The sequence below is a fragment of the Sphaerodactylus townsendi genome, linkage group LG12, assembly GCF_021028975.2.
Source record: "Sphaerodactylus townsendi isolate TG3544 linkage group LG12, MPM_Stown_v2.3, whole genome shotgun sequence".
NCBI lineage: Eukaryota > Metazoa > Chordata > Lepidosauria > Squamata > Sphaerodactylidae > Sphaerodactylus > Sphaerodactylus townsendi.
Window position 1 is genome coordinate 453,409 of NC_059436.1, and position 12,135 is coordinate 465,543.

Consider the following 12,135-nt stretch of genomic DNA (forward strand, 5'->3'; position numbering starts at 1 on the left):
GCTGATAATCTATCACAGTTTAGCAGCCACAAAGAAACCCCATGTGCACCAAGAAAAATTCATGTATCCTCAACAGGAGCCCTTTTGTGCAAAAGGCTTTTCCTATTTAAGGATATTCTTTGTTTTTCAAATTATCTTGTTTATTTTTATCGCAATATAATTTTAGGTGTGGGTTTTTTGGGTCATGAAGGGTATTTGTTGGGTTGGGGGTTTGTTTTTTTGCAAACGCTGCCATTGAACTTGCATAAAAAAGGACAACTTGTGCGGAAGGGAGACAACTGGGAAGAAATGTCTCTTCTGAAGAGAGGGTTGTTTAATGAACCAATTTAGGTTTTCTGTGTTGAAGAATACCCTTTTTAAAATTATGCTTGCTGGGAAAATCAGATATATACCGGTCTGTTTTAAAGTTGGAAAGTTATTGTTTGGGTATAGATTTTCTAATGGTCCACCTTCGATTATATGTAAGATTCTCATCCCCTGATCTGCAATATGGGGGTAAAGAACTAAAGATATTGGCGTATCTTATAGGACTGTTGTAAAGATTTCAGGAAAATAATGTACACGAACCACTTTGAACACTGAAAGAATTATATAAATGACAGATGTTCTTCTGTCACCGCAAATATAGTTTTTTTAAAATAGTCAAATGTTTTCATTTGAGTATTGAAAACTCGAGGGATCTACATGCATGTGTGATCCAATCTTGTGTAGGTGCGTATGCCAGACCTCCACCTTTTATCTTTTTTGCTTTCTCTTCCACAGTCCAATAAAGTAGTAGGGAAGGTTCAGATTCAAGTTGCAGACTTGTCTGAAATCCCACGCTGTAACTGCAAGCCAACAGATGAGAACCCTTGCGGCCTGGAGTCCGAGTGTCTCAACCGAATGCTTCAGTACGAGTGCCACCCCCAGGTTTGCCCTGCAGGAGAGCGCTGTCAAAACCAGTGCTTCACCAAAAGACTTTATCCAGAAGCAGAAATCATCAAGACAGACAGGCGAGGCTGGGGCCTTAGAACAATACAGAGCATTAAGAAGGTAGCATCTGGTTTTCTTTGCAACTTCTTCCCCACCCCCAACTTCCCAGTAAAGACCTTGCATAGAGTGTAGGTGAAAAACAATTCCTATTGGTTCAATGAGTGACACTCATATTTTACTGCACCATGAGCAATGATAACTGACAGCTTGTGCCATCTCATGGTTTTCTGACAGGGATTTTCCGAGGGAGCATACAAGAATAAAAAAGGTTCTTGCATAGTGTTCTTATTAGAAAAGGAAGAGAAGTGTTTGGATTTATACCCTGCCTTTCTCTCCTGTAAGGAGCCTCAAAGCGGCTTCCAAACTCCTTCCCTTCCTATTCCCACAACAGACACCTTGTGAGGTAGGTGGGGCTGAGAGAGTTCAGAGAGAACTGTGACTAGCCCAAGGTCACCCAGCAGGCTTCATGTGGAGGAGTGGTGAAACAAATCCAGTTCATCAGATAAGTGTCCACTGCTCTTGTGGAGCAATGGGGAATCAAACCCCGTTCTTCAGATCAGAGTCCACCTGCTTTTAACCAATATACCACACTTTATTCAACCACCAATCTCATGTATCTTTGGACCCATTTCTGTGCCCTAGTCTTAACTGGACTCAGCTGTCATAAGGATGAAATGGAAGGACATCTCACATATGCCCTCCTGAGCTCTTTGGAGCACATTACAAGTGATGACAACCTAGCCTGAATGTGTGCAAGTAATTTATGTTTGAACTGTCTTGTAAAGGAATGTTCGGATAAGTGAGTCCAAATCTCACAATAGTTTGAATAATGTTTACATGGAACAAATTCAATAGAAAAAATATGGAACAAATTCAATAGAAACAACATGGAATTCTGCTGCCTGCCTTTGCTACCGAGACTTAATGGTTAGTGCAGATCTTTGAGCAGTTATCATATCGACAATCATATCATTGTCGAGTAGTATGTTTTTTGGTGCTGGATTGGGAAGATGAGACCACTTCTAAATCAACATGTATATCAAGATCATACTGAATCCTGTATCACTGGAAGATAAACGTTTAGATATTCTGAGTCTCTGTCTTGCCCAGATGAGCTACTGATGATGCTGAAAATGAAATGAAATAACACGCTTGTTAAAGGGTTGTCGTCCCCCCATACCCCATAAAGTACTCTTGTCCTTTTACTTTTTGTTGCTATTTAGAGAATTCTTTCAATATAAATGAGTATAAATTAGCCAAAAAAATGGCGGCAGCAACAGTAACAATATAGAAAGGAAGTCCAACAGAGGAGCTAATCATACTTAAGCCTCCTGAAAGTGAGCATGGACAGAGTCATTTAGTTCCAGGAACTGCAAGGGGCCATAATGCTGAAGATTGCTTCGAACACATGTACATTCCCATTTGCTTCTGTGGGATTTGGTCAATAGAACTTCTTGTTTATTTGCTTATGTGGCACTTTGAAAGTTAAAAGTGCTTTAAAATGTTTATTGTCCCTCTCTTCACAACCATCATGTTGAGGCCTCTTGTTGTCATTTTATAACAACAGGCTTCCTCATCAGCCTGCCTGCCAGTTAAGATGCAGCCTCTGAACACTCTTTATGGGTAGCTCCAAGTAGACCTCATTGCAGCAGTCCAGTCTAGATGTAACTCAGTTATAGCTAGATCAGCCTGAGCCAGGAACAGGCAAGCCTGGCACACCAGCCAAAGCTGGACAAGCACTCCAAACCGCAGCAGCCACCTCATTTTCTAAGGTGGCTGTGATGTTGAGCATCATTTCCAGGATATGAACCTGACTTTTCAAAAGGAATCATAGAATCATAAAGTTAGAAGAGACCCCGAGGACCAAGTCCAACCCCCTGCAATGCAGGAACGCATAATCAAAGCACTCCTGACAGATGGCCATCAAGCCTCTGTTTCAAAACCTCCAAAGGAGGTTTCAAAACCTCCAAAGGAGTCCCTCACACTCCGAGGTACTGTGTTCCACTGTCAAACTGCCCTTACTGCCAGGAGGTTTTAGGTGGAATCTCTTTTCCTTCACCTTGAACCCATTACTCCTGGTATATAATCCCATCCAAGACAAGAGAGATCTCAAGTTCTTGGTTTGCCTTTCTGCTAATCCGGATCACCTCTGACTCGTCAGGATTAAGTTTCAGACTGTTAGCCCTCATCCAGTTCATTACTGACTCCAAGCCACCAGTTTAGAACATCAACAGGTTCCTTGGAATTAGGTGCAGATGAAAGGTAGGGCTGAGTTTCTTGCTCAAGTCCGCAGGGTTCATTGTGGAGGTATAAGCTCAACTCAGGCACCACAGATCCAAAACCAACCCACTGTATGTCTCTGCTGCACTACATCAGAAATCTCTTAAGGTGAACGTGGCAGGAGATTGGGTTATTCTTATTCCCTGCAGTAACTCATCAGTTGTAATTGTGTATGTCTTTTACTTCTTTCAGGGTGAATTTGTAAATGAGTATGTTGGCGAACTAATCGATGAAGAAGAATGCAGATTGCGAATCAAGCGTGCCCATGAGAACAGCGTGACTAATTTTTATATGTTAACTGTTACAAAGGTAAAAAAGCATTTTCGTGCAGGGTGTTTCACTGATAGACTGGCAAGCTACAAGGCATGTGCGAACGATGCTCACTGTAAAAATTGTAATAGTAGTGAAATCTGTTTCCACAAAGTTATGACAATCTGTGATAGCTGTTAAGTCTTTGCAATTCAAAGGGTGTTAGATATGCCCCACACTGCTTGCCTGTTCCATAATCTCCAATGGGTGGGGTTGTTTTGGTATGTGAGAAGCTGTCTGATGGAACCCGAATTGTCCACGAAGATTTTGTTAGCCAAGAAGCAGTTTATTCAGATGGAGTTGTAAGGGTCGCTTCTCACTTACTGAGTTTGAAATGCAGGAGAAGACTGTGGGAAGCCATGGCAAAATTTCACATTTAAGAGGGAGATAATTGGTCTCCAGATTTGCTTGTCCCTTAAACCATAAGGGGGTGTGATCCTCAGAGACATATTTTCCAACTGCAGATCTCCCCCTCCCCATCTTTGCTAGGTCTCCAAGCTAAGGGGAGGCAACCTGCAGATCTCTTGATTGAAGTTTTCTCCCACATATTGCTACCTGTGGCCAGTGTTCAGATGCATTGTTTTTGCATGCCTCTCAGCTAGAATGGGAGGGCCAGGTACCTGTTCATAAAGACATGTGCGGGTATGAATGCACAAACCAATTCCCTACCTGTTTGTTGAGGTTCACAGTGGGTCTGCACATGAGCCATTCACTTCACTAACATACATGTTGACAATAACTAGAATTTGTGTAGCACATTTCAAGTGTTAAAACTCTTCACATATATTAGTTCATTCATTTGTAATACTATAGCTTTATTCCCAGAGTCAGGGGATGGGATCGAATGAGGGCATTAAATAGTGGCTCACTTAAGACTAGCTAACAAGTTTGTGGGTGAGTCCCATCTGATGTGATTGGCTGCCAAAGAGGAGAAGGGAAGACTGTGTATAACATGATGATATCAATACCACATGTCACTGGGAGAGGAGAGAGAAAACAGTACAAGGTTATCCATTTTGGTGGCAGTTCTGTGGTCAGGGTTGCAGCAGATTTCTGGCTGAGGTGAGATTTGAAATGAGGAACTTGCCAAATCACTCTTTTTCACACAGTCTTCTGTAAGAATGTGGAAGGTGCTGTATTCCTTTGGTCTCCTACTAGATGTTCCTGCATCCACGGCCACAAACAGCGTTCTGACTAAACTCGTATTTCTAGACAAAACAGATCCAGCAATTAATTTACGCATTACTGCCTTTAGTCTTAAATCTTCAATGTATTGGTATTTCTTTTGGTCTCCTGGCTGTAGGACCGCATAATAGATGCTGGCCCGAAGGGGAATTATTCACGCTTCATGAACCACAGCTGCAATCCCAACTGTGAAACCCAGAAGTGGACAGTGAATGGGGATGTCAGAGTTGGGCTTTTTGCTGTATGTGATATTCCAGCAGGTAAGACTGCTTCTCTGCAAATTGCTACTTCCTGGCTTTCTTTGCTGTCATCTCCCCAACGGTGTTGAAGTTTGCGGATGGCAGCCCAAAACGTTCTCTAATATAAAATATGTTCACTGGCTGCCAGTTCGTGTCCAGGTTCATTTCAAAATTTTGAAACTTTATCTTTAATACCCCGAATAATCTGGGATTAAGATATCTAAACAACCATCTCCTCCTGCATTAGCCTTGCCACCAGTTAATATTTGCATCAGTCCCTGCTGTGTGTGCTTACACCTCCTGAAACAAATGGGTGGTCACCAGATGGGGCCTTTTCTGTGGCAGAACCTTGGTTATAAATGCCCCACCCCCCACCCCCCCCCACACACACAGCCATGGTTGACACATAGCCTGCCTAGGATTAAATACTAGGTGAAAATCTTTTAAATTTGTTCTAGCAAATTGTCAACTGTTGCAATTCTCTCAATGAAAGAGAGGAATGCTCAGAAAGTTGTATTGACAGACTATGATGAAACTTGTTGACTGTGCCCTTATTATAAATTGTTTTGATGAACTGTTTTTATTGCATCTTTCCTGGTGATTTAAGATATTATTGATTTGAATTAAAATGCTTTTGTCTAGAAGGTGATTCATGCATTGTTGGATCATTAGATAATACAAAAAGAATCCTGAATGTAGCTTTTTGAATTCTGTTTGAATAGCCTATTCTGTGTTGTCCTATCTGCAAAGTTAAATGTAAATTAGGCTGACAGTATTTAATTCTTTGGCTTGATTAATCAATGGAAATCCTTTTGATTAACATGCTTTAAAAATCTGGTGCAAGATTAATTGGAGGATCTTTTATTAAAGCTGATTGATTTGATACCAGAGCATGCAAAAACAGTGGGTCACAGACACCATCTTAGACAAGGAATTCCCTTGTGTGAGAGAGAAGGGGGGGTCTCATCTTCAAAGAACATGCTTATTGCAAGCATGTGCATGAATCATTTAAAAGGAAGAGGGCTATCCCTTTTCTTTAATTGATATGCTAGCTTAATTTAATTATTAGTACAAGAGTATATTAAGCAACCAGCCGTCAGAAAATTAATGCAGGTGTAACTCACACCTTTCTGAAGTGCAAGTACACTTTAGTGCAGCTTGCCACCATTGCAGTATGAACCTGTGCAGGTATTTTAAGGCTAGTGGTCTACTGAAAAAGCTGGCACCTATGGGAGATTGCTGCTTCTAATCTCATGTGCACACTGTGGGTACAAAGATCCAAGAAAAGCAAGTACTTTCATGTTTCAAGAAATGCCGTGGCTATGCACATCTAACACATGTGTATCTGCAGCTCCCATCATGGGTGAGGAGGCCTTTAGAGAGTTGACAGAGCAACATGAAAGGAAGGAAGTTCAGATGCTGATGTCAAAACGGGGCATACAAAGATCAGTGTACCTGGTAGGATAAGAAAACGTCCTTGGCCTTGAGGAAGAAAGGAGGCGGTGGTGTTTTCAGTCTTTGTCTACAGGACTGGCATGTCTTAAACTTGGCCATGTCTGGCATGCCCTTCTTTTCTGAAGTGCAAAAGCAAATATTGCTATGTACAATGCTGACCCTGGTTTCCCAATATACAGTGTGTTAACCTGCTTCTCTTTAACTTCTAGGGATGGAGTTAACATTTAACTATAATTTGGACTGTTTGGGAAATGGCAGGACAGAATGCCACTGCGGAGCAGATAACTGCAGTGGGTTCCTGGGAGTGCGTCCAAAGGTTAGTATGCAAGAGGGGGAAACAAAAGCCTCCAGGCCAACAGCTGCAAATAGGAACTTCTGAATTAAATGTCATATTTGATCTCAAAATCCCCTTCGATATTATGGTAAGGAGAAAAAAGGCCATTCCTCCCTGGTCTTTAATCCATATGTTATTGGAACAAAGCGTCTACTGCCTGCCTGGGCCAACGTCTACTTGTGATTACAGCACGTCTGTGTCTTCAGTTGCCCTTGCCCTATAACTCTTAGAAACAGCTGGAGGGTGGGCTGGGTGGTGACTCATTTAAAACAAATAAGGTGTTTCTGACATTCCTGCAACTCCGTGATTCTTTCCAGACGGCATGTGCAACGGCAAATGAAGAGAAGGCAAAGAACGCCAAGTTGAAGCAGAGGAAACGGAAAATAAAAACAGAACAGAAGCAGATGCACGAGGACAACTGTTTTCAGTGTGGAGATGGGGGTGAATTGGTCATGTGTGACAAAAGAGACTGTCCCAAAGCGTACCACCTCCTCTGCCTTAACCTGACACAGCCGCCCTTTGGTAGGTGCCATTTGATTGCCCTGGATGGGTTCTTTCCTCAACCATCGTGAGCAGCACTCTGTGTGCCTGCATTGTATGTAGCTATTTAAATGTGCTTCCGGTTAATCGTTGAAGTGGGAAATTGGCTAGACATCTTTGTAAAGCTGGAGCTATGCGGAGTTGAGGTGGCTTATTAGCAAGAACTGATGTCACGTTTGTCTTGACTCAGTCTCCTCTGTGAATATTTGTTTTACTTGAAATGTGTGGTTCACACACAGCTCCCCTTATCTGGCATCTGGTGAAGGGAGCTTTGACTCTCAAAAGCTGGTACCCCCAAAAATCTTGTATAGCGCTACTGGGCTTGAATCTAGCCAAACCCCCCCTCCCCCAATATAGTAGTTAGGTCAGGTCAACATGAAAGGTATTTGGCAACTTCAGTTGCGCTCATAAACAAATTGGGAGCCAGTGCAACTAGGCCAAGATTGGAGTGCGACGTTTCTTACGACCCACTCCAGTTAGCTACAGCATCCTTTACCACTGAAGTTTCCAAATACTTTTCAAGGGGAGCCCCCATGTAGAGCACATTTCAGTAATCTAATCTAGATGTAACCAGGGAATTCACTACAATGGCCAGATCTTTTCTGACCAGGAAAGGCCACAACTGGCTAATCAGTCTGGTAAAAGGCACTCCTGGCCCCAGCTGCCACCTATTATATATATTCCTTCAAGAGAAGGGAAACCCTATCCAGATCAGGTGCCATCTTAAATCCTGAGTCAGACTTCTGCCCCTCAGTAGCACTTCAATCTTGCCAGGCTCAGTCTACATAAGCTACCAGAAGCCATTCTTTTTCAATCCCAGAAAGCCTCTAGCATCCCTGCCTTTATAACTTACCATGACATTCCAGGTTGTCTTGTCACTGGACTGAGGTCAAAGAGAGTTTGGCAGATAATGTTTTGGTTCCCAGGATGTTCACCCCTTCAGCAACCACGTTGCTAATACGTGGGATAATTTGGCCACAGAACAAAGAATTGTTTTCAGTGCATTTATCACATCGTTTTCTTCCTTCCTTTGCCATGACATCATTAGTAAGATTTAACATTATACCCGTATCTCAGACACTTCAAATCCTTCTGTCAGACTTTTGGATTTCTCCTGTGATAAGTTGTAAGTTCAGCATTTGTCAAAATGCATAGAATGAAATTCAAGCTCGTTGTTTCAATTGATCTGGAAATACAGCTATTAATTCAGCTGAATGTTCTGTATGACAGCTAGACGCATGCTTTAAGAAATCAAACAGGAAGACTTTCAGTCTTTCAGGTCATAACAACTGATTATAGGATATCTGCTGTCTGTTGTTTGCACTAATACGTCTTCTTTTCTGTCACTCCATCCTGCTGTTTTCAGGGAAGTGGGAATGTCCGTGGCACCAGTGTGACATCTGCGGCACCCCAGCAGCTTCGTTCTGTGAGTTCTGCCCTCATTCTTATTGCAAGGATCATGAAAAGGGGGCGCTTGTGGCCTCAGCCTTGGATGGGCGTCCATGCTGCTCTGAACACAATCCTAAGGCCCCAGTGGCACCGGAGTACTGGAGCAAGATCAAGCGCCGATTGGAACAGCAAAATCCCGAGGAAGAGTCGAAAGAATAAACTTGTTTTTCAAAAAAAAACAAAGAACCAAACCAACAAACCCGCACCCCGCACCTTGAGTGCAAATCATTGTGATTTTGGATTCAGTGCCATGGCACCCTCATTTTGTGTCTTCAGAACTGCTTCCGTGAAACTCAAACAGGGACCATCTATTCCTGAGCAGCGGTGAGCAGCCTGTGGCATCTGTGGCCTGTCTGTTGGCCCCCGAGTCTGTGTTTCAGGCTGTTGCAGGATGGAAAGAAGTGTCTTTGCAGCCTTCTTTTCGTTCCTGGAAGAGGAAACCTTTCTGACGTTGAGGAAGGAAAAAAAAAGACATCATGTTAAAAAGTATCTTCTTTGAGTGTAGAAACCAAACATAGCAAGATATTTATTTATTTAATTTTAATGAACATTTGCGGATTTCTGGTTCTATTACAGTCAGTGTGTCTAAAAGGAGTAGCAACGCCAGTCTGGAATCTATCTATCTGCATCTGTATTTCCCCCCCCCATCTAGCTTTAGAACTATGAAAAATAAGCCCTCTTCCCACGCCAGTGGCCTTTCAGATAAATCTGTTAGTGGGTAGAACAAATGCTGATTGTGGCAGTTGACAAGTAAGGAGATGTCTTCATTCCATTAAGTTCACTGGGGACAAAGAGTTTTGAGACGGAAAATTGGTGTATGTCATCTCACTTTGCAGTTAAATTCCATGATGCCAGAGGGGGGAAAAAAAAGAAGTTCTCACACAAGAAATGAAATGTGACCCACTTATTATTGAAGTTTGTTCCATTTGACTCCATTTGCGGCAACTCCAAAAAAGCGTAATTCACTGGGAGCTTCTTATGTATTGGCTTTCTAAAATCCTGCTGCATTTCAACAGAATTTGTGCAGGAGAAGGTTGAGCGCATCATAATCCCATGGTATTAATGTTAAAAAGTTAGGCGGTTTCTGGATACTTCATGTTTTGCCTGGTCCCCAGTATAATTATGCATAGACCACTTTTCTGCCATTGCTTGCATTTTAGGGCAATTAAGCAGAGAGGATTTTAAACGGCTTTATTTTGCCTTCTACAGTCTGCCATGCTTTGAAGATGAGAGTGGGAATCTCTTGTCATTTCACCGTGAGCTTGAAGGCTTTTCCCTAGCTTGGCTCTAACAGGCTCTTGCTTTATGGATCATGTAAAAAGCAAGGCTTGTGCTCCAGACCTTTGGATTTTCCACTATGATATGCCATGTTCATTCTTTAACTTTTGGGAGAAAGAGTTTGTTTGCCGTTCAATATGTGGACTTTAGATGGCAGCTCTGTGTTTGTTTGATGGCACTTGTCCATGATCTAATAGTTTAGTGGACCAAGCTTCGACCAAGCTTCATCTTCTGTGAGAGGAATGAGAGTCCTACGGATGTTGTATTATTTGTCCTGGGCGTTCTGGAGGTCTGGAATTGACTTTGTGTGTGGCTTGGTCAAATGGAATCTTCTTTATTGAGTGAGGATGACAGCCATCTCATTTGAACCCATTAGTGTATTTTAAATGCATTTCCTTAACTCGATATTAACAGCCCTTGCTGAAGCTCACAGTATTGACAGAGCAGAGTGTAACTCCCAAATATTGTTTCTTTTTTGTTAGTAGTTTTTCACAACGAATGCAGCACTAAATTAAATTTCACATTTAACTTTCTCTTACTGGTTGATATTTCATGAAGACACTTTGTAAAGGTAATCCCCTGTAGAGGTATTGGGTCATTTCTGACCCATGGGGTGATGCCACATCATGACATTTACTAGGCAGGTTTTGTTTACAGGGTGGCTTGCCATTGCCTTCCCCAGTTATCTACACTTTACCCCCAGCGAGCTAGGCACTTGTTTTACCAACCTCGGAAGGGTGGAAGGCTGAGTTAACCTTGAGTCGACTACCTGAAACTGACTTCTTGGTTGAACTACAATTGTGAATGAGTTACGAAGAAAAGCTCAACTTCAGACACTGAGTGACCAGTGCTAGAAAGCAAACATTGGATAGATATCCTGTGATAACGCAAGAGGTTATATTGTTTAGATTTTGCATTTTGCATTTTAAATGACTATAATCTAAGGGCAAAGAAAATGTCATATCTAGAAGTGACATCTCCCCCCAGTTGTGTGTGCACGTGCGTAAAGTGCTGTTAAGTTACACCCAACATATGGCGACCCCATAAGTTTTTCTAGACAAGAGACAAATTGGAGAGTAAACCAGGTATGAAGTACTTAAACGCACTACATTTCTTTAAAGCCCCTGAAAATGTCCTATAGCTGCAGTTCTGTCTGCAGCCCCTTCTCCACCCCTCTCCACTGCTTTTACTTTATTGCTTTATCTCATAATCTCCTTTGAATGGCACAGAGCACTAAAGCAAGCTGCTAAGCCTTCGATTACACTAAGAAACTTTTAGAACACTACATTTTGTTCTTGAGTATTAAAAACTTAATTTTCCGAAGGTGGTATTTGCTAGCTTTTAAAAATGTCTCTCTCCCCACTCCCAAGCCCATTGCTTTCCTTGCTGCTGCAGTTCTTGTACAGTGTTCTTCCTGTTCCATTCAGTCCAGTGGGCACAGAATATATAGTGACTCTTTTGTGCTCTCCTCCATACACTCCCTTGTCATTGCACAGAAAGAAAAGTTGCAAGACCGTGCCCAGAGCCTCTCAGAGCATTCTGAGAGGGCAAATAGCCAGTCCCTAAGATTTAACCATCACGCGCAACTAACAGAGATGGAATTTGAAATGTAGCAAGCTGCTAGCCTTGGGCAGGATCAAGCTGTGTCACAGCACTGTGCACAGAGCCTGTTCCATGTGTCATGTGAGGAAGAGTAGAAGAGTTTGGATTTATATCCCCCCCCCTTTCTCTCCTGCAGGAGACTCAAAGGGGCTTACAATCTCCTTGCCCTTTCCCCCTCACAACAAACACCCTGTGAGGTAGGTGAGGCTGAGAGAGCTCTGAGAAGCTGTGACTAGCCCAAGGTCACCCATCTGGCGTGTGTGGGAGTGTACAGGCTAATCTGAATTCCCCAGGTGGCAGAGCTGGGAATAAACCCGGTTCCTCCAGATTAGATACACGAGTTATTAACCTCCTATGCCACTGTGCTGCACCCCCGTCCCCGGGGGCCTGTTTTCCATGCCTCTTCCAACTACCACGCACAATTTCAGGCTGATCTCACTTAGGGAAAACAAGGAAATTTGTGCATTTGCATTGAAGCAACTCGTTAGAGGG

At 42.6% G+C, this 12,135-nt stretch overlaps 1 protein-coding gene across 5 annotated transcripts in view; it reads left to right on the forward strand.

Annotated features, from left to right (window-relative positions):
* The window catches only part of NSD3 (nuclear receptor binding SET domain protein 3), a 65,039-nt gene extending 53,192 nt beyond the window's left edge, over positions 1 to 11,847 (forward strand). For all 5 annotated transcript variants that reach the window (XM_048512483.1, XM_048512485.1, XM_048512486.1 and 2 more), the window contains 6 exons: positions 763 to 1,032; positions 3,445 to 3,561; positions 4,865 to 5,006; positions 6,650 to 6,756; positions 7,092 to 7,296; positions 8,681 to 11,847. In XM_048512483.1, the coding sequence (XP_048368440.1) occupies positions 763 to 1,032; positions 3,445 to 3,561; positions 4,865 to 5,006; positions 6,650 to 6,756; positions 7,092 to 7,296; positions 8,681 to 8,922 (1,083 nt within the window). In that variant the 3' untranslated portion in view covers positions 8,923 to 11,847. The remainder of the gene's footprint in view (positions 1 to 762; positions 1,033 to 3,444; positions 3,562 to 4,864; positions 5,007 to 6,649; positions 6,757 to 7,091; positions 7,297 to 8,680) is intronic.
* The last annotated feature ends 288 nt before the right edge of the window (positions 11,848 to 12,135 follow it).